The sequence below is a fragment of the Rhinatrema bivittatum genome, chromosome 17 (assembly GCF_901001135.1).
Source record: "Rhinatrema bivittatum chromosome 17, aRhiBiv1.1, whole genome shotgun sequence".
Classification (NCBI taxonomy): Eukaryota; Metazoa; Chordata; class Amphibia; order Gymnophiona; family Rhinatrematidae; genus Rhinatrema; species Rhinatrema bivittatum.
Genome location: NC_042631.1, coordinates 16,121,323 through 16,144,697, shown reverse-complemented (window position 1 = coordinate 16,144,697; position 23,375 = coordinate 16,121,323). Strand labels below are relative to the sequence as shown.

The window sequence follows — 23,375 nt, the reverse complement described above, 5'->3', positions numbered from 1 at the left end:
AGCCTACGTACCCGCCAGAAGCCAGACGCCATAGTCATACATCTAGGGGGTAACGACCTGGGGGGAAAGACGGCTAAGCAACTCATAGACAACATTAAACGGGACCTGGAGGAGATACAGGAGTTGACACGGGGCGCAATCATAATATGGTCCGAAATCATACCCAGGCTGAAATGGCAGGGTGACAGATTATGGGCCAGGGGGCGGAGGAAAGTGAACAGGCAGATTGAGGTATGGGCTCAAACAACGGCTATAGTTACCATATGGCACGAGTGGGCCGACGAGCCATGCTTGGGCCTGTATAGGCAGGACCTGATTCACTTATCAGACGTGGGGTACGACATATTTAATAACGCAATACAGGAGGCACTGGAGCGTGCGCTTCATAAGTTGGGGCCGCAGTAGAGGTGTTGGGGGGTCCGGGACAAGTGTACCACTATCCCGGCCTGGTGGCGGGGGTACCCGAGTCAGGGGGCCAGGAGGACACGGTGGACGAACCGGGGTCCGAGAGGAAGGAGAAGTGCGTAGAGGTGGGCGTGGGCTGCCCGGGGGGCGGCCCCTCGGCTTGGACATGGCGGGGGGCCGGGAAGATCGTGTGGCGGACTGGCTAAAATGGCGGTCGCCGGTACGAAGCCCGGTTTGTATATATTTGATGGACGCACTAATACTCAGGTACCGAAAAGTTTGGTTTATGTTAATTAATTATTAATAAAAGCTGCGGCCTGTTTTCACCAATATTGGTATATGTCTGGTTATTGCATGGTTATATGACGAGGGGAAGGGGGGGGGGACACGGGAGTGCAAGCTGCCAATGTTAAGAAGGAGTCTGTTGAATCCTTGGTTGTTGGTTAATAAGAAACGAATGCAATATCCTCTTGTATACCGTCTTACTGTATCCTGTAAAAATATGAAAAGTTCAATAAAAATTAAATAAAAAAAAAAAATCCGGCCCCACTTTATTGCAGGTATACATTTACAGAAATGCTAAAATATTTTGCTAACCAATATAGATGTGTAAGATGTACCCGTCTTGTATTATAACGTGTCAAACTGTATCTCGTTAATCATTTCCTCTAGAGAGAAAATGGCGCAAGCGTATGACTTTGCTTTGGATAAAATTGGAATGGAAATCATGTCCTACCAGGTAAAGGTCAATCGATGCCATTTAATATGTGTAGTATGAAAATATTCTCCCTCCTATAGCTTCAAAGCTGCTCAAGGTGGATAAGTAGGAAATATATTTGTAACTGTTTTGATTAGCAGTTTAGCAATTGTTCCCTTTTACTCTTCATATCTGCCCTGCTGCCCACCCATTTCCCTGACTTTCTCAGTCATCAAATGTACATTTAATAATTACGACTGTGTAAGAAAATTTTTTCTTTTATTTTGCAGATATGGGTGGATTACATAAACTTTTTGAAAGGAGTGTAAGTCTTTTTAGAGAATTTTTCTTAATTTCTAATTCTATATTATCTGAAAGTGAAAGGTACAAAGTGGCAGCAATTGCCTTTAGGCCCCAGTCCATCTGTCATTGTGCCTCATTGATACAAGCAGCCTGTAAAACCCATGTGACTGTTTTGGTCTTGAGAATAACATTATCCAAATAACTATGTTTTATTTTTTTGCTTTTGTGGCTTAGTCTCATAACTCAGGGTTTCCCTCACTGGATGGCCGTATCACTTCTGATTTTTTATATATGGAAAAATGCTTTCTATATTATAATGCTGTTTACTTTAACTTTTTCTGCATTACCTTATTCCTTTAAACTGTCTCTTCCTCCTAAAATCTCTCCCTTATGGTTTGCACAGCACCCTTCCATTTCTCCAGTCCAGCGTTTGATGCACACATAGTCCTAACTGTTTCTTTACTATTTAGAGAAGCGGTAGGATCGTATGCAGAGAACCAGCGAATAACAGCAGTACGAAGGGTGTATCAGCGAGGCTGTGTAAACCCCATGATCAACATTGAGCAACTGTGGAGAGACTATAACAAATATGAAGAGGTAAAGAAGGGAAGATTAGCATTTCTATAGTATTTTTGTTTCACGGGTTAATCTCTATTTCCTCAGGGGTAAATTCATACTATTTTCATTTCCATTCGTTACTTTCTTTTGTATTTTCAATTCTCCCTCTTAAGAAATACTTGTTCAATTAAAATATATTTTCAAGAATATTCAAGCAACTTCAATAACTGAACCTAGAATTCCAGTTTAAGGTTCACGGGACTGAAGGATGGCAGGTGGTGTTCCTTTTTGTACGAGTCGTAATAGGGAGGAAGTGGGAAACTGTAAGCAATGTAGCCTGACTTCAATGCTGGGTTTGACTCCAGAGTAATCTAGGGATATCTTTCTTTACAGAGAGGGTGGTGGATGCATGGAACAGCCTCCCAATGGGTGGAGAGTTCAAGAAAACATGGGAGTGGGAGGGACTCTAGAGATGGGTAGGCAGGCCATATGGTCTCTTTCTGTTTCTATGACTCTACATGAAGAGGGAGAAAAGGATTCAGGATAGAGGAAGAGGACCCAGAATAGGAAAGGAGGAGAGAGAAGGGAGGAGAATACCTGGAGAGAGAGAAGGGGAGAAAATGCATGGAAGGAGCATCCATAGCCAGCTTTTACCCAGGGGCCAATCACCCTAGAGCCTACTCTGATTATTGTGGATATCCTAAAAACCAGACCCGTTAGGTGAGGCTGGAGGACTTGGTTAAGAAGCACTGCTTTAGCAGACAGAATGCATATCTCAAAAATAGAAATCTTTATCTTTTTTAAAATGGGTTAATCGCCTAAATACTAGGCGATGTACAAAAAAAGAACATCCATAAAATTTCAAACAAAAAGGTACAAACATCATACCAACCTGTTTCAAGCTATTTAAAAATGTACATTGTTTTTCAGCTTGTGGTCTTTCCTCACAATATAAATTACTGTGTAATGGAAAACTCACATGAAAATATGTATTAGTATGTGCATGGTATAGTAAGTCGTATGTGTATAATTGTTATGAAATATTAAAGCACTGAGCTCTTTTTCTTCACCATCCTTTTATTAGCTTGCATTTAATTTATTTTCTTTCCTTCATTTTCCAAAGAGCATCAATATTCATCTTGCTAAGAAAATGATTGAAGACCGCAGTAGAGACTATATGAATGCTAGACGAGTGGCCAAGGTACAGAGGCCTTAGTTCATGTGCATCATTCCTTTCTGTTAACGTTCTCGTGTTAACTTTAACATCATTCTCCATAGTTGTTAAATGGATTGCCTGAGCTATTAACTGTGGCACTTTGATGTAAGAAATACCAGCACAGAGTGGCAGAGATAACTACATTTCCCTGTACGTACCCGGATCAGTCCAGACTCCTGGGTTTATTCCTCCCTGCCAGCAGATGGAGACAGAGAAAAGCCTCGCTGACACTGCTTAAAAGCCCTGGTGCCACCTGCAGTAGCTCATTATTTCTCTGTCTCCAGCAGATGGCGGGTGCATAAACCTGCAGTTCTTCAACCCAAATAATGCCACATCTTAATATGGTTTCCAAGCTCCCATACCAGTTTGTCAGCATTACCTAAATCATGTTTGAAGAAGAGAAATCTTGTATACCAAGTTACCTGAAGGAAAAGTCCGTTTCAGTGACAGAAGGATCTATTTCCTCTGTAATTAACCATAAGCACTTTTCCTTTTATACAAAATATACTTGTATTATCTATATGTGCCTTACATTGATAACTGACCCTCACTGCAGGTTTACTTCAACTCTCTTCTGTAATGGCCTGATGAAAATGACATCATCTTTACTTTTCAGGAATATGAAACTGTGATGAAAGGCCTTGACCGCAATGCACCCTCTGTACCCCCACAAAATACCCCCCAAGAAGCTCAGCAGGTAGAGATGTGGAAGAAATACATCCAGTGGGAAAAGAGTAATCCACTCCGTACAGAAGACCAAACTCTCATAACAAAAAGAGGTAAGGTCGCGAGATCTTTTAAGCAATCATTTCTGAGCGCTAACAGAGCGAGACAGTCTTGTGGCAAGCGATCTGAATGTATAGGTTGCAGGGGTACTGAGGGATGCTTTCTCATTGTGGGATGTTTTATCACTCCTTCATCTAATAGTGTATTTATAATATTGCTGTAGGACATTGTTTTGTGCATCTGTCTGCGTTAGTTGCTCAGAATAGTTGCTTCCACTCCTCAGTAAAGACCAAGGCAAAGAATTCATTCCGTCTTTCTGCTCTTTCCTTGTACTCCCGGAGCAGCCCACATCCTCCTTGCAAATGTAGTGACCTGACTGACTCCCTCCCAGGCTTTTGCTTCCAGTGTACCTGAAAATGTTTTATTATTATTTCTTGCCTCTGTGGCAAGCTTCTTCACAAATTCATTCTTGGTCCATCTCTCCACTGCCTTGCATCTCACTTTGCTAATCCTTATGCTTTTGCCTATTTTCCTCATTGGGATCTGCTTCCCATCTTTTGACTTTATCTGCCCCTTGTCACCTTACCATTAAACTATGATTTACAGTCATTTGACCTTTTTTAATGCGTGCAATACATTTCCTCTGGGATTCTAAAATGGATTTCTTCAACAGTGTCCATGATGCACGCAAACTTTCTAACTAATTCCATCATTCTGTCCTAGTTCTACTTAATGTTCTCCTTTCAGCGGTCAAGTCAGATATGATTGCATTATGATCACTATTGCTGTGCTAAGCAGTCGCACCCACAGTAGCCCCTTGCACCAGGTTCTGCTTTCCTCGGAGGCCCTGATCTGAAGTAGCTCCCGCTCTCCCTCTCCATGAAGCAGTCATTTCTGGCATCTAGAAACTCAACCTGGCTAGCAAAGAAGGGTGACCAAAAGGGCATGGAACGCCTCCCCTATGAGGAAAGCCTGGAGAAGGGATATGAAAGAGGGAATAAGTGGGGTGGAACGGTACTAGGACTGGGGGACACTCCATGAAGCTAATAGGCAGCACGTTTAAAATAAATTGGAGAGAATATTTTTCCACTCGGATCACAATTAACCGAAGAATTTATTCCATCCGACGGGGTGAAAGCGGTTAGCATAGCTGGGTTTAAAAGGATTTAGACGGTTTCCTGGAGGAAAAATCCATAAAGCACGATTAGTCATGTAGAGTTGGGAGAGCCATTGCCTATCCCGATTATGAGAAAGAGGACGGAACCTGTTCTTTGGGATTCTGCTGGGTACTTGTGATCTGGATTGGCCTCTGCTGGAGAAAGGATGCTGGGCTTAGGGGTCCTTTGGTTTGACCTAGTCTGGCATTTCTTATATCCTGATGAGACACTGACCCAATCAATACTGGAGTAATAGAAGTCTCCCATTATTATTGTGTATTTTAAATTTGCCTTTCAAATTTCAGCTTGCATGTCCCAGTCTGTTTCTTCATCCGCCCTGTTATGTCAATAGAATTTATATCCTATCAGTGTCCCATTGGTTATTGTCCTTCCATCCCTCAGATATCTATTATCTCTATATCCACACATGGCGGTTGGGCAGCTGCTGCTAACCAGAGGGGTAGAGTACTAGAGACTGATATATAAAGCATTTGCTCTCATTGGAGACCTTTCTTATGGCAATACAATGGCTGCCTGATCACTAAAATACATTCATTTGATGTTGCCTTTGCTGATTGGATTTCCTGTCTTTAATTCCCACAGTTATGTTTGCTTATGAGCAGTGCCTGCTGGTTCTAGGGCACCATCCAGACATCTGGTACGAAGCTGCACAGTATCTTGAGCAGTCCAGTAAGCTTTTGGCTGAAAAGGGGGTAAGAGAGTCATAAAAAAAACCATGCTCTCTGAATACATTTCTCAATGAAATCACAGCATTAGTACAACAATTCTTTTGTTCATAATTTTTTAAATTACAAAAGTTTACTTTTGAATTATAACATACAGATACCGCATTTGATCAAAGTTTTAATCCATCCTACCTGTAAATAAAATTGTGGCATTCTTGTGGCTGAAAATAGTTAGGAAATCAGAGTCCCAGGACACTGCTGCTCTGAAGTTTTACTCCCTTTTCTCTGTTTCTGTGTTTCTCTTGTCTGTGTGTTCAGTAACAGTTTATTATATTTAATTTGAAGTTTATATTCAAAGCTGGGTCAACAGTTCTAAAATAAGCTCTCTTCTTCTCTGAATTTTGAATGTAAATTTTCGGTGGTTCTCTGCCTTTGTAACCTGCAGGATATGAACAATGCCAAACTATTCAGTGATGAAGCTGCTAACATTTGTGAAAGAGCCATCAGCACTTTACTGAAGAAGAACATGCTGCTTTACTTTGCATACGCAGACTATGAGGAGGTAATAAAGGAAGATACATTGACTTTGTGCACAGGCAGCGCGGCAGTAGAACATTGACAACACCATTTCTAGTTCAATTCCTTTCAATGGAATTTATTAAAATATGATTTGTATACTCCCAAAATTTAGATGTGAAAACTAATCCATTTATTGGATGGCTTTAGCATCGAACAGTTTTATTGTGCTATACTGTACCTTAAATTCCACCAAATTATCCACCATTTTGTGCATATTAAGATTGTGTTTGCTTCCCGCGTTAAGTCCATGACTTCCAATCACACACTGCATTTTGTAAGTGACCACTGTTGTCATCATAGACCCAAGCCCAGCCTAGCTGAGGGATACCTGCAGGTGAGCAGGTCTCAGTTGGGGTTTATCTGTCTGAGGTGCATGGACAGGTGCTCATGACATGCTTTTGGTTTCTCTTTCAGAGTCGAATGAAACATGAAAAAGTACACAGCATATACAATAGATTATTAGCTATAGATGACATCGACCCTACTCTGGTAAAATATTTTGCTTCTTTTTTTTTTCCTCTCATTTCCAAACTGCATATGGACCAAGCAGACAGCATCGTTCCTGTTTCACTCTTAGTTAATGACGCATTCTCTTTATATATCATAGCATAGTGTTAGGACCCTGCCTGAAATTAACTGAGCTGTTGAATGGACCAGGTAGCCCACATATACCAGGTCTGTAAGCAACATTCAGAAGGACGTGCCAGTTCTGGACCCTGTCCTGCCATAATATATCAGTGCAAAACCTTCAAGGCTAGCTTACAGCTGAAGTGCCACATCTCAGGTGGCAGAAACCATGGCTGTAAGCTGAAGAGTAGATTTTCTGCCCCATTTCCTCTGGTTTATATACATTATAGCTTATCACATTGTGGTAACTGGAAGAAGGCTTTGCTGGGTAACTCGCTCTTCCTGTTCTGGGAATTTACATATTTGTTCAGAGGTAATTGATTCTACGGAAACCTCCCCATGCATTCTGAGGCACCATTTTTTGGAATGTGCTAATGATTTAGAATCTAGCTTTATTCTCCTGCTCTCTTGATTTTCTGTTGGTTGTGATGTAGGTACGCAGAACTGTTTGAATGCTTTAGGATAAAGTGCAGCTTTTTAATTTAGGTGTACATCCAGTATATGAAGTTTGCAAGACGTGCAGAAGGTATAAAATCTGGTAGAATGATATTCAAGAAGGCAAGAGAGGATATCCGAACCCGTCATCATGTTTATGTTTCTGCTGCATTAATGGAGTACTATTGTAGCAAGGTAAAAACCTTTGTGCTATGAATAATGGGCTCATGGTGGTGGTGTACGCTGCCTTCAGTACCGCAGAAAGGCAATTACAAAGCCAACAATTTAATCCAATTCAGCAGGTTTAAGCTAACAACTTCCTTTTCTTTTTTTCAGGACAAGTCTGTGGCCTTTAAGATTTTTGAGCTGGGGTTAAAGAAATATGGAGATATTCCTGAATATGTCCTGGCATACATTGACTATCTGTCTCATCTTAATGGTAGGGATCAGACTTCCTGAGGACACCTTATAGACACAAGGTGTACTCAGAGGCTCCTTTTAGTAATCTTTAGCAATGCTGCCTAGAAGAGAGTGCTCAACCTTTTTTTAATGTGAGTTTATGAGAATAATGGTAAATTACTTTAAAATGCTTGTATAATTGTAGCATGCAGTGTTTCTCTACCTAGTCAGGTTTTCAGGATTTCCAAAATGAATATACATGAGAGAGATCTGCAGTGTTTGCGAATCTAAGTCATGCGCATTAATCACGGATCTCCTGAAAACCTGACCGGTTAGGTGTGCCTCTAGGCGAGGGTTGGGAAACACGGCACCATGGGCCTGATTCACCCAAAAGCGGAGAAAAGGATTAGGGAATCAGGACCTCATTACTGTCGTCATCATTCAAACCTTTATAGAAAATGCACTGTCAATTACAGCACTTGCTGTTAGGAATAATGCAACAGTGTAGAATAGCGTGTATGGTATTCATGGACTCTTTCCTACGCCTTTAAAAAAATCACAGCTTAAAGATTGATCCAGGAAACCTGAATCTGCTGGAGAAATGCATTAAGCCATATTTGAAAGAAGTTTCTACATTTCTATTAAGTAATAGTTTATGTTGTTCAGATTAGCAGGTTATACGGTAAATGTTTTCAATAAATAAAGAACTTGCTTATAACTTCTCAGTTATAGTAAAATGAATCTCATCTTATAATTCTTATAATTCACTTTATAATTTAGTTGTCAGATTTCTATTTTTGGTGCAATTAAAGTGATTTCCATTGTAATGATCAAAATTTTAATTTTTTCTGCCTAAATATCTGTTTGGCTTGTAGAGGACAATAATACGCGAGTTTTGTTTGAGCGAGTTCTAACATCAGGAAGCCTGGCCCCTGAGAAATCTGGGTAAGATTTGTATGGACCTGTTAGATCAGGGAAAAAGAAAGTTAAGTATGATGGCTGCATTTGAAAATCACAGTTCCAGCGTTTTTGTTCGCCCTTCCAAATTTTCAAAGGGAAATTCTGCCGAGAGTTTCCATTTAAAAATTTGCATAAAGAAACAAAGATTCAGGGTATCCTTCCCCCAGCACCGTTGTGATCTATACATGGAACGACAGCATACAAAATGTCTAAATAAATAAAATAAAGTATCCTTATCCCAGCACAACTACCCGTAGACAAGAGGTAATTTTCAAAAGGATTTATGCTCATAAATGGACTTTTTAAAATTGCTACTTTTATGTACATAATTCCTTTGAAATTTGCAATGAATTTTCAAAAGGTTTTATGCAGGTAAATAGGCTTTTGAAAATTGATACACTATGTGCTAATTTTACACACACAACTCCTTTGAAAATTAACTTGATAGTGTTCGTACATAGCATTTTATAACCTGTCCTTTCATCAAAGCACTAAAGGGCATGGAGCAACGATTAAAAAGTCTTACAAATCAATTTTTGGATTTTAGATGTAAGTAAATGTCTTTCTAAACCTGAGCTCATGGTGAGTTACAATCAGGTACTTATTATATTTCCCTGCCCCGGAGGTCTGACAATATGAGTTTGTTCCTGAGGCAATGGAGAGTGAAATGACTTGCCCGATGTCCCAAGGAGCATAAGCAGGAGAAAAGCAATTTGAATCCTGGCTTTTCTGGTCCTCGGCCACTAGGCTATTCCTCCTCTATACATAAACAGTTTGAATTATCCTCCCAACCTAGGATGCACATTGTTTCTGAATCCAAATCTTGTCCTGTCCCTGTTTCCAAAATCTAGCATTGCCTGGCCCCGTCTTCTTGCTCCACTCATTACCATTTGAAGTTTGCAGTGGTGTCGTCAGAATACTATCAGCCGCCTCTGCTGTTCCCAGCTAAAAAGCATTTGGTTTATTTGAATTACAAACAGTAAGTGCAGACAAAAAAAAGGAAGAAAATAAACCTGGATTTGCACAGTTTCTAGTGCTTTTCAGTGAAAATGACCTGAACCTCCTCCATAACGTACCATATAGGAGTACGGTGCACCTTCCCCCACCCACGTTTGGCACCCAGTGTATGTTATCGCGCTTCTGGTCAGATGGACTGATTGACTGCAAGTGCTTTTTACAGGATGAAAAATGCTAGAAGGTCACCCAGTGGCACCTGAAATGAAAAGCTTACCACATTTACTTGTTTTCTTCTGCAGTGAAATCTGGGCTAGATTCTTGGCCTTTGAAAGTAACATTGGTGATTTGGCTAGTATACTGAAAGTAGAAAAACGAAGGTTCACTGCCTTCAAGGAGGAGTACGACGGGAAGGAAACAGCTCTGCTGGTGGACAGGTACAAGTTCATGGATTTGTATCCCTGCTCTGCAAGTGAACTTAAAGCTCTTGGTTACAAGGTATGTACTGAGCTGTCTATACATGTAGATAAGTACAAGATGTTTAGGATTTTTGCAGCTTTCAGGGCTGCTCTTGTCCAGCTCCATGGTAGTATTTAAAGCCTCACCATCCTAGAATTATGTTTCAAGCAGACTGAAGAGTGAGTCCACTGGTAAAGAATAAAACACAGCTACCAAATGCAATTCAATTCCCTAGGGCCAGCCATAATGGTCAATTATATACAATTAACGCTTTTATTTTCTCATTCTGGATAGTAATACAATACAGATTCTGTTTGTCCAAATAAAAAGGAAATATCTTCACTTGATTTGAAAATACAGAGTGGCATTCTATTTATGGAAACAGAGAAGGGATTGTAAAATCATTTGCCCAGTTTTCTTCCTGGTTTATAATGTCAAACCTCAGTGTAATGGTTTGAAACCTTGAGCATCTGCCACTTAAAAGAAAACTCTGCTTCCTAAGAACTGGGGTAGACTTCCAAAAATTCAATACTCACCCAGGACATTTTACAAACTTTGCAGGAGGCTCTTGGGAACACCACATTTGGAACAGTGACGTAAATTTAAAAAAAAGTGCGAAAAGCAGAATATAAAAATCTAAATGGATAAATAGAAATTATTCCATAGAGAATGGTTTCTGATGGGTTCATGACTTTATAACCAGTGCAATCATATACATAAAATATGTCCCAGGGCATTAAGGTAACTGAAGAGGAGTGGCATAACCTTTATTAAGTCTGCATAATTTCAAGTTGATATGCAATATATATTTGGGCCCTGGCTGGCTAGGAAAGTTAGAGGGATAAACTTATCTAATTTAGCCAGGATATTCAGTGTCCTGGGTGCATCGCTGAATATGTCCAGTTATCATGTTAGCCAGCTAAGTTTCTCCAGCAAACTTTAGCACAGCTGTCCTAAAGGTATCCAGCTTATATTAGTTAAAAATGGATTTTCAGCATTAGTTATCTGGCTAATGGCTGGCAGGGCTTGTATTACAGACTCTGAGCTGATGATATTCAGTTTTTCTTTCTGATTACATCAACAATATCAAATGCATTAGCTTCCAGCATTATTTATCTAAATGCCATTAAATGTGGCTATCCAGTAACAAATTAGTTTTAGATGTCTCAAAAACCAACCTCATCATATTGAGTAGGTTTCCATTACACAATGACAGTTGTAAAGCATGTGAGAAATCTGGCAGTCATGGTCGCTCCATCTCTTTCACTCTTGTCCCAAATGAAGACTGATGTAGGAAGTGCTTTTTTTTTAATCTCTGACTTCTGAACCCCTACCTGAATCCTTCTGATTTTCTCAGTCTTGCAGTCGCTGGTTCTTACAAAACTTGATTATTGTAACTCCCTTTGCATTAAGAGCAAAACTCAGCTGCACGAGCACTTCCTGCAGCTGCTCAAGCACACCACATTAGCCTTGTTTTGCCTTCTCCTAGAGCTCGTCTGTACCAACGATAAACCCTCACATCCCAGTTCACTTTCAGAACTCCACAGACCAGTCAGGAAGTTTTGCTCTGCTGGTTGCTGTATTCTTGCGGAGTCCCACAAGAAAATATTTGCAGCAGCTGTGGAAGTCTTTGCCTCGGCAACTCCAGAAAGAACAGCCTTAAAACTTTTAAAAACTTCTAAATATATTATTCTTTAAAGAAGCTTCTGCACTGCTGCTAATATCTGGTGTGGAGCAGTACCACCGAGTATCCTCCACTATAGCAGCTTGACTACAACAGAGCTTCTGTCCTTGAATAATGTAACAATTCTAGCAGGTCTGATGGTCAACTTTTTGTTTTATTGTAATTATGCATGCTTTTATTGTAAGCAGCTTAGAACTTCAGATTGTGCAGCCTGTATTTTCATTAACTAATAGTTAGTGCCGCTGGGCCCCAGACTGCCCCTAACATAGCCAGATAAGTTTTCAGCCAGCTAAAATTTTATCCGGCTAATGCAGGGGCAGTCAGATTGGTGGGATTTTCAAATTTCAGCATTTGTCCAGCTAAGTGCCTATCTTACCTGGACAAACACACTGAATATGGACTTCCGTACCTTCTACTAAGCATGAAATAGCGTAGAGTCTTTATTAGTTAGATGGCCCATTAACTAACAGCAATGCCTAAGACCTATTCTGAGTCTGAATGATAAGATACCATTGCCTTACTATGTAGCTGAACGTCTCTTTGTAAGCACCAGCACTTTCTACTTTTATTGCCTTGGCTATTCTTTCTGCATTGGTATTTCTTCACTTTTTGTGATTAGAGCTTTGTGCTGGCAGCCCTTCAGGGTCTGGCATTAAAAATAGGAGTAGGTTGGAAGGAAAGCAGGCAAACTCCCTGCATAGACTTTCTGGCATGTACTTTGCATCTTCTTCAGTGCCACCTCCACGGGTCGTGGGATGTGCACTGTGAAGCTTGCAAGCTAGTTGCAGGCTTGGACTATGACCCCATTCGTGTCTTACTAAACTTGGGTCAGAACTGACGAGTCTGTGGAAGTTTGGTTTTAATTTTCTGCCAATGCCCGCACTTGTCGGGTGTCCCACAGTCTCTGATTCCGTTTATTAGTGTAGTGCATGAACCTTTGCGATAGCAGGGGTGCTGCCTTCACGGGTTCCAGGAAAGCCAGGAGGAGGAAGTCTCTTCTTTTGGTCTTCCCGCTGAACTGAAATTGGACTTCACTGGGGTTATGACCCCATGAGCCAATAGCAACAGCCGTGTTTTCTCCTTTCTCCGCTGTTGCTTCCTTCCGAACCTGCTGCACGTACACCCTGAGGCTGTCTTGGTTAAGCAGGCCTGGGATTCTCCCCTTTAGGGAGCAGGGAACCTTAATGCAAGGCTGCCCCTGAGCGCGTGCTGGCTTCCCTGAAGGGACTGGTCTAATGCTGTTTGCGTGTTTAAAAGATTGAGGAAAGCTGCTGAAATGATGAAAACAATTCAGACTGAGATTTAATTTAGTTTTACCATCATGGATTAAGCTGAAGTAGGGCAAAAAAAAAAAAAAAAAAAAAGATACTTTTCAGTAAAATAAGGTTATGTTATCAAGAATATTAACACATGGCTTCAGTGAAGCATGAAAACCAGGTACAGGATGACATACCATAAGATCCGAGAGGTATATATAAAATGAATAATTTATTTAAGCGATGTAACTCTTTACGAATAACTTTAAAGCTGTCTCATTGTCGGCGGGAGGGGGGGGGGAAGGGCAGAAGGTGTGTGAGGGAAGATGTTAGGCACCGCCGTGCTGAAGGTCCCTAGTTCAACCTGGAAGTCAGATTTTCTGCTCCCTGGGTCGGCCAGGGATGCTGCAGAAGCAGCACTTGCAGCCCCTGGGAGGGGAGTCGTAAGGGTGACTCTTAGTGGCCAGATTCAGTGCCCATGATTGCAGGGTTTCTGAAGGAGTCCTGGGATGTGGCCCCTGGCCTAGGATCATCACTGCAGTAACCAGACGGGGCATGTTGGGTTTGGGAGGGAGAGAGAGAGCAAGAGACACTAGGGGAACAATCCCAGCCTGTTTCCAACTGCGCTGAAAGTATAAAGGGGCAGAAGGAAAATGCTGGATCAAAAAGGAAAAAAAAGACTTGCCAAAATTGCCTCCTCTCTTTATCCCAAGGGACGGTATCTCAGTGATAGTAGAGAGATCTTTTTTCTTTTTCTGTTTGCAGGATGTCTCACGTGCCAAACTAGCATCCATGCTTCCAGACCCTGTTGTGGCCCCTTCTATAGTACCGACAATGAAGGACGAACTAGACCGAAAACCAGAGTACCCAAAGCCAGACACAAACCAGATGATCCCTTACCAGCCAAGGCATCTAGCTCGTAAGACAACTTTTCTGTTGGATTAGAATTACAAGCAAAGTATGTAATTTAACTGAAAAAAAAAATTATATATATATATATATATATATAAAGAAAACAAGAGGGCTATTCAGGCCAACCAACCTTCTGACTGCCTCACAGCTCTTCCATAATAATTGAGGGGGAGGGCAGAACACACACTGTCTACCTGTAACCAATTCTGTAGCTCCAAATACAATACTTGGCTTAAAATCCACAGATTAGCAGTTTTGGCTAGAGTGTAACTATATCATCATATGCAATTTACTTTTGCATTGATTTGTTTCAGTTCTTCCGAATCATCACCATTAAATACCATTTCCGGCACAGTTATCTCCCCAACATCCTTTTCAGTAAACACTGAAGCAACGAATTAATTTAGTCTTTCCGCTATGGCCTGGTCTTTCCTAAGTGACCCTTTAACCCCCTCGATCATCTAAAGGTCCGACCGCCTCCCTCACAGGCTTCCTGCTACGGATATATTTTTTAAAGTTTTTGTTATGAGTTTGTGTCTCTATGGCCAGCTTTTTTCACGTTCTCTTTTTGCCTGCCTAATCAATGTTTTATATCTGACTTGCCAATACGTATGCTTTTTCCTGTTTTCTTCAGTTGGATCCTTTTCAAATTTTTGAAGGAAGTTCTTTTGGCTAAAATAGCCTCTTTCATCTCAGCTTTTAATCATGCTGGCAGTCATTTGGCCTTCCTTCCACCTTTTCTAATACAGGGAATACATCTGGTCTGAGCTTCAAATATGGTTATTTTAAACAGTATCCACACCTGATGTAAATACTTTATATAGCTGCACCTTTTAGTTTTTTTCTATTTTCTTCATAGAAACATGACAGCAGAAAAAGATTGAATGGCCCATCCACTCTGCCCATCAGTCCAATTAATTTAGCATTGTAATTCTCATCTCTTCTTTATTTATCCCCTGCTTTCTTGAATTTAGAGTTTTTGTCCCTACTCTCTCTGTAAAGACATTTTTCTTAAGATTACTTCTGAGTCTACCCTTTTTCAACCTCATCTCATCTAGGGCCTCCTTTCCTTTGAAACAGGTTTGCCTCCTGTGCATGGAAACCTTTGAGATATTTGACTATCACCTCTCCTCTATTTTGCCTTTCCTCTAGGGCGTACATGCTTAGATCTTTGTCCCCATCTGCTTTAGAACGAAGACCACTGACCATTTTAGTAGCCAGCCACAAGTTAATGTAAATCGGTTATTTACTCTTTCAGATAATAGGACCAGCGGGCATTCCATGAAGTTAGCAAGTAGCTCATTTAAAACAAATTGAAACTTCTCTTTCACTCAGCACATAGTTAAGTTCTGGAATTCATTGCCAAGAGGATATGGTTACAGCAGTTAATGTAACTGGGTTTAACAAAGGTTTGGATAAGTTCCTAGAGGTGTTTCCTACACCCTGACTACCTTCCCTGCTTCTCTCGCTTTACCAGATGTTCTTCCCTGTTTGTAAGATCCTTATAGATTTTGTTCTTTTTATCCATTTTCAGTCACATCTTTAGAAAGGTGAAAACCTACTTGGACATTAAAAAAAGAAAGTTTTTTTGTCCAGTATTGCCCGCTGGCTCATGGGTCCTTGAAGGGAATCCAGCATCTCTCTGCTTCCGATTCTGCAGATAGGATGTTCCAGTCTCTACCAACACCACCTCCCTTTCTACTTGGGACTGATTAACACCCTGCTGAGCATTTGCGATTCAAGTTCAGATAGCTGCATGAATCTTATGCTATCAATATGCGTGGGTATTTCTTGCATAGTTCTATTAATTTGCTGTATTATTAAATGTAAGTTATTTTGTTCTGCCGTCAGCTCCAGGTTTGCATCCTGTGCCGGGTGGGGTTTTCCCGGTACCTCCAGCTGCTGTAGTGTTAATGAAGCTTCTTCCTCCTCCCATTTGTTATCAGGTAAGGTTTTCAGATTGTAATGCATTGTGGATTAGATGCGCCTCTGCATATTAATAGGGAACGGTTGCAGGATTTTCCTTTCCACACTCTCCTTACTCTTCAGATCAGTGATCTTATACTTAAGTAATTTAAGTTTTGGTCACACAAGAATAAAATGGTTATTTCTTAAAGCTTTTTTTTTTTTTTTTTTAAACAGGGTCCTTTTGTACAAGTGGATGAACTTATAGAGATTTTCCGAAGATGCAGGATGCCAGACTGTAAGTCATATAAGTATTTCTTCCTGAGAGAATGGATATTTATTGCCAGTTATTGCCCTATTCATAAAAGTTGAAAGCATAAGCCAATCAGATGCCCTGAATGTAAGTGGAACAATAATCTCATTTATTAAAGACTAATCTGTTGCACCCTCACTCCAGCGTAATCTTGGGTATCTCCCCAGGCTGATTTCAACCTGCTGGTGGCAGCTTCACTGCTGTCAGGTTTCTGGCTTTACTTTTTCCATTGATCTTAGCACTGCAAGACTATATGACCCATGCTCTTCCTCACACTCCATTTTTTTAAACAAACTTTAAGCCTCCAAGTGATAAAGGCTTCTCACAGCACTTCTCGAGACTACACTTGTAATTCCAATGCTGAGAAGGCTGCTGTCTTGCCGTTTAGGTATACTCACTTAGGGCAGCCATGGTAACTAGGATCATGGCGAAACAGGTCTTTAGCTGTTGCAAAAATTATTTTGACCCAGCAGTCCCATTCCCCCCAGCTTTCAGCTCGGTCAGAACCAGGGTGGGCTCATAACATCAAGATCCTTCATTCACAACTAAAACCATTCGTTTTGTGCACACATTCATCCATTCGTTATATATGCGCTTAGCAGCAAACAAATGCATATCCCTATCCAGTACGGCAGTTCTTATGTTCACTGATAATGCTCAGGCAGCTGCTTAGAGGCCCTGGCTGTTGAAAGTAGACAGAGCAACAGCGTATTTTTTAAACTGTGGATTGTCTTCACCTAATTAGTTGAAGGCCAAACAAGGCAATCAATGTTTTGGGCCTTATTAACAACTGAAAAAAAAGTAATGAATCAACTGGAAGGGTGTCCAAATGTTTGCACATCATATTCACTTTTTTTTTTCAATCTGTTAAAATCAGCAAATAGTAATTTTGCATTACACATTACAGAAAGATGTGTAACTCTGAACTAATCAAATAGCAAATGAGGCCACAAATCACAGGTGAATCTGTAATATCAAATATGAAAATATATAAACGCTCCTAGCTATAGTTAGAAAATATTGAGGATCATCATACTTGAAGGGTTTTCATGTTTCTTGATTTCAATATTATAATCATCAGAACAATATAGTCTACAATTAGTGTCCTAGTTATTTTATAAAATATTTTTAAACCATTTGTCATTTAAAAAATAATTATATTGCTGCAGCTTTATTTAACTGAAGTCATGGAGTCAACACTGCCATTCCTCATGCCCTGATGCAGTACCATGTTTTGAATCTGCATCAGGGGGCAAAATCTTTCATCAATTCAAGGCATGCACGCCACATCATGCTCCTCTGGCCATCTTGATTTCTCTCATCTGTCTTTTCTACAGGGCAACACATCATGTGATTGTAACTGATTAGCATGTATATATCACATACATCTCAATAATAGTATACCACTCAAATTTTTCATTTAATTCCTTGAGACTAATATTGTTCAATGTGAAGAGCCAAAACATTTTACATAGATTTATATACAATATTACCACTACATGATCCACAGCCTGTTCTAAAATAGCATTGCAACTCTTCAACAACATGTCTTGTCTCAATACAATAGGCAATCAATGGAGCTTAAAATTTGTTTCTGTCAAGGCATGACAAGTTGCACACAGGATGATTTGTTTGGTGCAACCAATATACGTTTTTTGGCACGGGCACCAAATCAAATACACAACACTCTGACAAGTTGTGTATTTTCTTAACTAAACTGGTCGAGTGACTAGATTGCATTATTTTTTAATTATTTTTCTTTTGAACAGGATTTTTACCAAGAAATACATGGTATGGCAATGGGAGTGGCCATGGCGCCACATGTAGCCAATCTGTATGTGTCAAAATTTGAAGAAGACTTTTTATGTAATTCATTGAGTGATAGCTAAGACTGTGATGTGGAGTGAACACCTTGAAGTGCTGAAAGATTTTGTTCCCTGATGCAGATAATTTCAAAACATGGTACTGTCAGGGCATGAAGAGTGGCTGTGTTGACTCCATGATTTCAGTTACACACATCTGTATGGTGATATGATTAAGCATTTCTTGATTGTAAATGGTTAAAAAATTATATACAAAAGAGTAAAGACACTGGCCTATATTGGACTCATGATTATAATATTAAAACAAACCATTATGAAAAACTGTTGGTTTGAAGTCCTCAAACTTATTCCAAATTTTGCCAAAAAAATACACAGGAGGGTTTATATTTGGGGTAACCGCTACCTGCCAGAGATTCAATGAAACATATAGTTTGAGCAGGGTTTCCTAAAGTTTTGCACACAACTGTATGAACTGAAAAAAGAAAGTAACAGAAGCAGCAGCATGTTGCCAGAGACTGAAAAGTTGGCCTAAGGCTATATCGGAAAGCGCTAGTGGTTTTGACTCAGGTGGTGCACAAGCTCTGGTGTATACTGGTGTGAGAGTTAATAGAAAGAACATGCCAGGCAGCAGAAAATTTCACATTTCCAATCTTGTAACTGTTGACACATTTTTGATGAAAACTTTCCAAGGATTAAAAAAAAAAAAAAAAAAAAAAAAGGTACATAACTTTAAGAATACTTTTGTTTTGAGAGAAATAGTACATGTTAGTAATAAATGTTGATATTACACAATGCTTGGAGCATTTACTTTCATAAATTATTGTAAAATGGTTATTACATTGCATGAACTACATTTATTTTACAGCTTTAGAAAAATAAGCATCTGATCTCTTCAGTATTACCTTGGAAATGTTGATTTACAGAAGCTTATTCTTATACTTTAAATTGGCATGGGAAAATGGAGAAATTACTTCCCTGATTTTGTTTTCCTTAATGTAGACTGATGGACTCAGGATTAGTGGGTTATGTTCCCCTGCCAGCAGATGGAGACAGAGCAAGCTGTTGTCACAGTATATATACTCCTGCAGTGATCTCAGCCTGCCAGTATTCTCTTCAAAAGCAACTGTGGACAGACTAGCAAAACTCTTGATTAAAAACAGGCAACCATAACTGTACTCAACCAACAAGAAACACTAAACTCAGATAAGAACCTAGGGACTGGATGAACACTTACCAGTAATGCCTTGAAACCTGGAGCCCCACAGAACTATTGCCACACTCATTCGGCAGTCGAGGGCGGAAACTGAGGTCATCTGTCTACACTAATGAAATGATCAAGTACATAATTTCTCCATTTCCTAACGTGAAGACAGATGGACCCAGGATCAGTGGGATGGACCAAAGCTACTCCCGAACAGGGTGGGAGGCTGCCCGCGGTCCAGTCAACACTGCACATGCAAAGGCTGCGTCCTCTTGGGACCGCACATCCAGACGATAAAACTTGGAAAAAGTATGTAAGAAGGACCATGTCGCAGCTCGGCAGATATCAATGGGACACAACAATCTTACCTCCGCTCATGATACTGCCTGAGCCCTATTGGAATGATCCTGAACCTGAGTAGGCAACAGCTAATCTGCATCCACATAAGCGACCGTGACCACCTCCTTAATCCAGCCAAGGTAATGTAGCCCGCAAAGCTGGAGTGCCCTGCTTACTTCCAACCATGGCGGACAAACAGACGATCCATCTTCCGGCAAGATTCAAAAACCTCCAGATACCGCATGTCAAGTCTCTTGCCATCCAAGGGGCACAGGAGGCGATACTCCTCCGCATCCCTGACCTTATCTAGGGACAGCAAAGAAATGGACTGATTTAAATGAAATTCCGAGACCACCTTAGGCAAGAAGGATGGAACAATATGCAGCTGCAACACCCCTGGAGTCACCCGAAGGAACAGCTCCCAGCAAGTCAAGGCCTGCAGCTCAGAAATTCAACACGTAGAACATATAGCCACCTGGAACACTGTCATCAAGGTCAATAACCGCAAGGAAAGGCTATGCAGCGGTCGGAACGTAGGGCCTGCCAAAAAATCCTGGGCCGATTTAATACTCCACAATGGAACTGGTAACCTCAAAGGAGGCCTAAGATGCTTCACTCCTTTCAAAAAATGGGCCATATCAGGATGAGATGACAAGGAAACACCATTCACCAGGCCTCTAAAACAGGCAAGAGCCGCAACCTGCACCAAGGAATTAAGGGCCAATCCTTTATTCAACCCATCCTGCAAAAGGTCCAGAATGAGTGTGATCTTAACTGAACAAGGAAGAACATCACGCTCCTCACACCAGGTCTCAAATACTCTCCAGACCTGCACACAGGCTAAGGAAGTGGAGAACTTTCATGTGCGGAGCAGGGTGGCAATCACCGCAGAAGAATATCCACGTTTCAACAGGTGAGCCCTCAAGGGCCAAACCGTAAGACAGAACAAAGTCGGATCCTCATGAAGAGCCGGTCCCTGCTGCAACAGATCCATGTGCAGAGGAAGACTAAGGGGGGTTTTCACCACGAATCTTCTCAGATCTGTATACCACTGACACCTGGGCCAGTCCGGTGCCACCAGGAGTACTAGCCCCTGTGGCCTTCAATTTTGAGAATTATCCTGCCCAGCAAGGGCCATGGAGGAAAGGCATAAAGCAGCCTATCTTCTGGCCAAACCTGTATGAAAGCATTTATGCCCAGGGACCACGGATCTCTCCTGCGACTGAAGAATCGAGGAACTTTCACATTGCAAGTCGTCGCCATCAGGTCTAGGAATGGAAGGCCCCAGCAATCCACAATCAGGTGAAAAGCCTCAGCTGCCAATACCTATTCTCCTGGGTCTAGACTCTCCCTGCTGAGAAAGTCTGCTCTTTTCCTGCAATGTGAGAGGCTGAGATCATATATAGATGTCCTTCTGTCTATTCTATAAGTTGGTCTATTTCCTGTGACACTTGCTGGCTCTCGGTTCCTCCCTGGTGATTGATGTAAGGCACCGTCGTCACGTTGTCAAACATCAGGCAGACAACTTGACCCTGCCTGTGGCTGAACTGCAAGCATGCTAACCAGACCACCCAGCTTTCCAGGTGATTGATGTTCCAGAGGGACTCTTCAGCATTCCAACGTCCTTGAATCATCAGCTCCTGAGAGTGAGCCCCCCCATCACTGGAGGCTCGCATCTGTTGTACCAACCAGGTCGGAGAGGATAAGGAAACTCATTCTCAAAGAAGCCCCTCCTCTGGCCAAGGTACAGACCAAATCAGAGCCTGTGTCTGCTAAAAAGGCAGCAGCGAGTTCCATAACTACTCTGGAATTCACTCCAGAATCATCAACCTCTTGAGAGAGAAGCAGACAAGATCATGCCACTAGGGCGCAACAGGAAGCTATGTGTAAAGTTAACACCATCGCTTCAAAGGCTTGCTTAAGGATAGTTCAATCCTCCTATCATGCATGTCTTTCAAGGCTGTTCCTCCCTCCACAGTTATGCGCATCCACTTTGTGAAAACGCAAATGCTCTCTCACAGCTGGATCCAGGCGGTACAGGACTTCCAATTTGCCTGTGGGGCGTCCCATTCAAGATCAGTCAATTCCTGAATGGTGTCCATAACAGGGAAAAAACAAGAGGCTTTATGCAAGGAAACCAAAATGGGATGATTCTTCAGCTCCAACATGGCATCCATACCAGGATCACCCAGCTTCTTCAAGGTCTGGGAAATCAGGGCCAGCAGCTCATCTTGATGAAAGAACCGTAACATGGTCTGATATGGTTCCAGTCCTGGAGGAACTTCCCCATCTTCCAGGAAATCAGGATCAGCCTCATCATCATCATCTCAGTGCCATCCGGATTCCTGTCTGGGATACCTGCCACAACCAAAGGCGAGCCCTGGCACTTAATCTTAGGACTGGAAGAGGGAGAAGCCACCGGCTGAGGGTCCAACCTGACAGGATTGGGCAAAGGGGGGGACTGCGCCTGAAGAAAGGCTTGTAAGCCTTGGAAAAACTTCACCCAAGGAAAGGCAGCCAGATCCAGTTCCAACCCAGAGGGAAATGGAGCGGGTGGGGCCCAGAGAACTGCCATCTCCTGCGTAGGAGTCAGTCAAGGGAGTAACAAGGTCTGGTGTCCCTCCAGACAAAGCCGTAATTGAAACATCATCAGGATGGGAGGATCCAGGCTTAGTGAAATCAGAGGAGGACAACTCCCCCTGAGTGTCTAAATAGCGCTGACCCATTAGAGGACAGGTCAGGCTGAGAAGGCTTAAATATGAGAGAGAAAAGTATTTAGGGCTGCTTGTTCACCGGCGCCATCAGCGGCGATGAATGTACGTCCAAACAGCACGCACACAAAAATTAGGCACCTCACAATTAAGCGCTGCCAAAACACACACTCAACTTGAGTGCCAAGGCTTGAGCATATCACCATGCAAAAAACTTATGCACCAAAAAGCGCTTCCAAACTGCGTGCACACTGACTTCCTGTAGAGGGTAGGAAAGCATGCACAGAAGCGCATGAAAAATGGCACCATGGCCTACCATGCGGCATGCAGGCAACAAGCCTAACTGCGGGGCCTAGCCCAACAGGCCGCTCAACCCGCCAGCTGCCCAGTTCTCCTAACCCCACTGGAAGTGGGAACGAACGTTGGAACCCCGCACAGACACTGGAGGAAGTCCTAAAACTCCTCTAACTGCCTCTGTTTCAGAAGGTAAAACCTTTTTCTTTTAACTTACCTGAGCTCAACGCTTACCAGCTGAGTACAGAAACAGTCTCCAGCTGCGGGGGGAGAGTGCATTTGCCGTCAGTGCCACGCTCTGCCTCCTGCACCCACTGTCTTTAAGCTGTACAATCAGTTAAGTCCATGCTGGGAAACCCAGCTACCTGACCAAGGTACACATCTGAAGGATCACAGAACTGTATCGCTCCATGGTGAGACCGCACCTTGAATACTGTGTACAATTCTGGTCGCCGCATCTCAAAAAAGATATAATTGCGATGGAGAAGGTACAGAGAAGGGCTACCAAAATGATACGGGGAATGGAACAACTCCCCTATGAGGAAAGACTAAAGAGATTAGGACTTTTCAGCTTGGAGAAGAGACGACTGAGGGGGGATATGATAGAGGTGTTTAAAATCATGAGAGGTCTAGAACGGGTAGATGTGAATCGGTTATTTACTCTTTCGGATAGTAGAAGGACTAGGGGACACTCCATGAAGTTAGCATGGGGCACATTTAAAACTAATCGGAGAAAGTTCTTTTTTACTCAACGCACAATTAAACTCTGGAATTTG

General features: G+C 41.7%; 1 protein-coding gene across 1 annotated transcript in view; it reads left to right on the top strand.

Annotated features, from left to right (window-relative positions):
• The window catches only part of CSTF3 (cleavage stimulation factor subunit 3), a 128,130-nt gene that overhangs the window by 102,933 nt on the left and 1,822 nt on the right, over nucleotides 1-23,375 (top strand). The window contains exons 6-20 of the mRNA XM_029582046.1: nucleotides 1,078-1,144; nucleotides 1,393-1,427; nucleotides 1,876-2,002; nucleotides 3,087-3,164; nucleotides 3,796-3,958; nucleotides 5,666-5,775; nucleotides 6,194-6,310; nucleotides 6,742-6,816; nucleotides 7,441-7,584; nucleotides 7,726-7,828; nucleotides 8,664-8,733; nucleotides 10,005-10,200; nucleotides 13,867-14,020; nucleotides 15,865-15,959; nucleotides 16,156-16,216. Coding sequence (XP_029437906.1) covers nucleotides 1,078-1,144; nucleotides 1,393-1,427; nucleotides 1,876-2,002; nucleotides 3,087-3,164; nucleotides 3,796-3,958; nucleotides 5,666-5,775; nucleotides 6,194-6,310; nucleotides 6,742-6,816; nucleotides 7,441-7,584; nucleotides 7,726-7,828; nucleotides 8,664-8,733; nucleotides 10,005-10,200; nucleotides 13,867-14,020; nucleotides 15,865-15,959; nucleotides 16,156-16,216 — 1,595 coding nt within the window. The remainder of the gene's footprint in view (nucleotides 1-1,077; nucleotides 1,145-1,392; nucleotides 1,428-1,875; nucleotides 2,003-3,086; nucleotides 3,165-3,795; nucleotides 3,959-5,665; nucleotides 5,776-6,193; nucleotides 6,311-6,741; nucleotides 6,817-7,440; nucleotides 7,585-7,725; nucleotides 7,829-8,663; nucleotides 8,734-10,004; nucleotides 10,201-13,866; nucleotides 14,021-15,864; nucleotides 15,960-16,155; nucleotides 16,217-23,375) is intronic.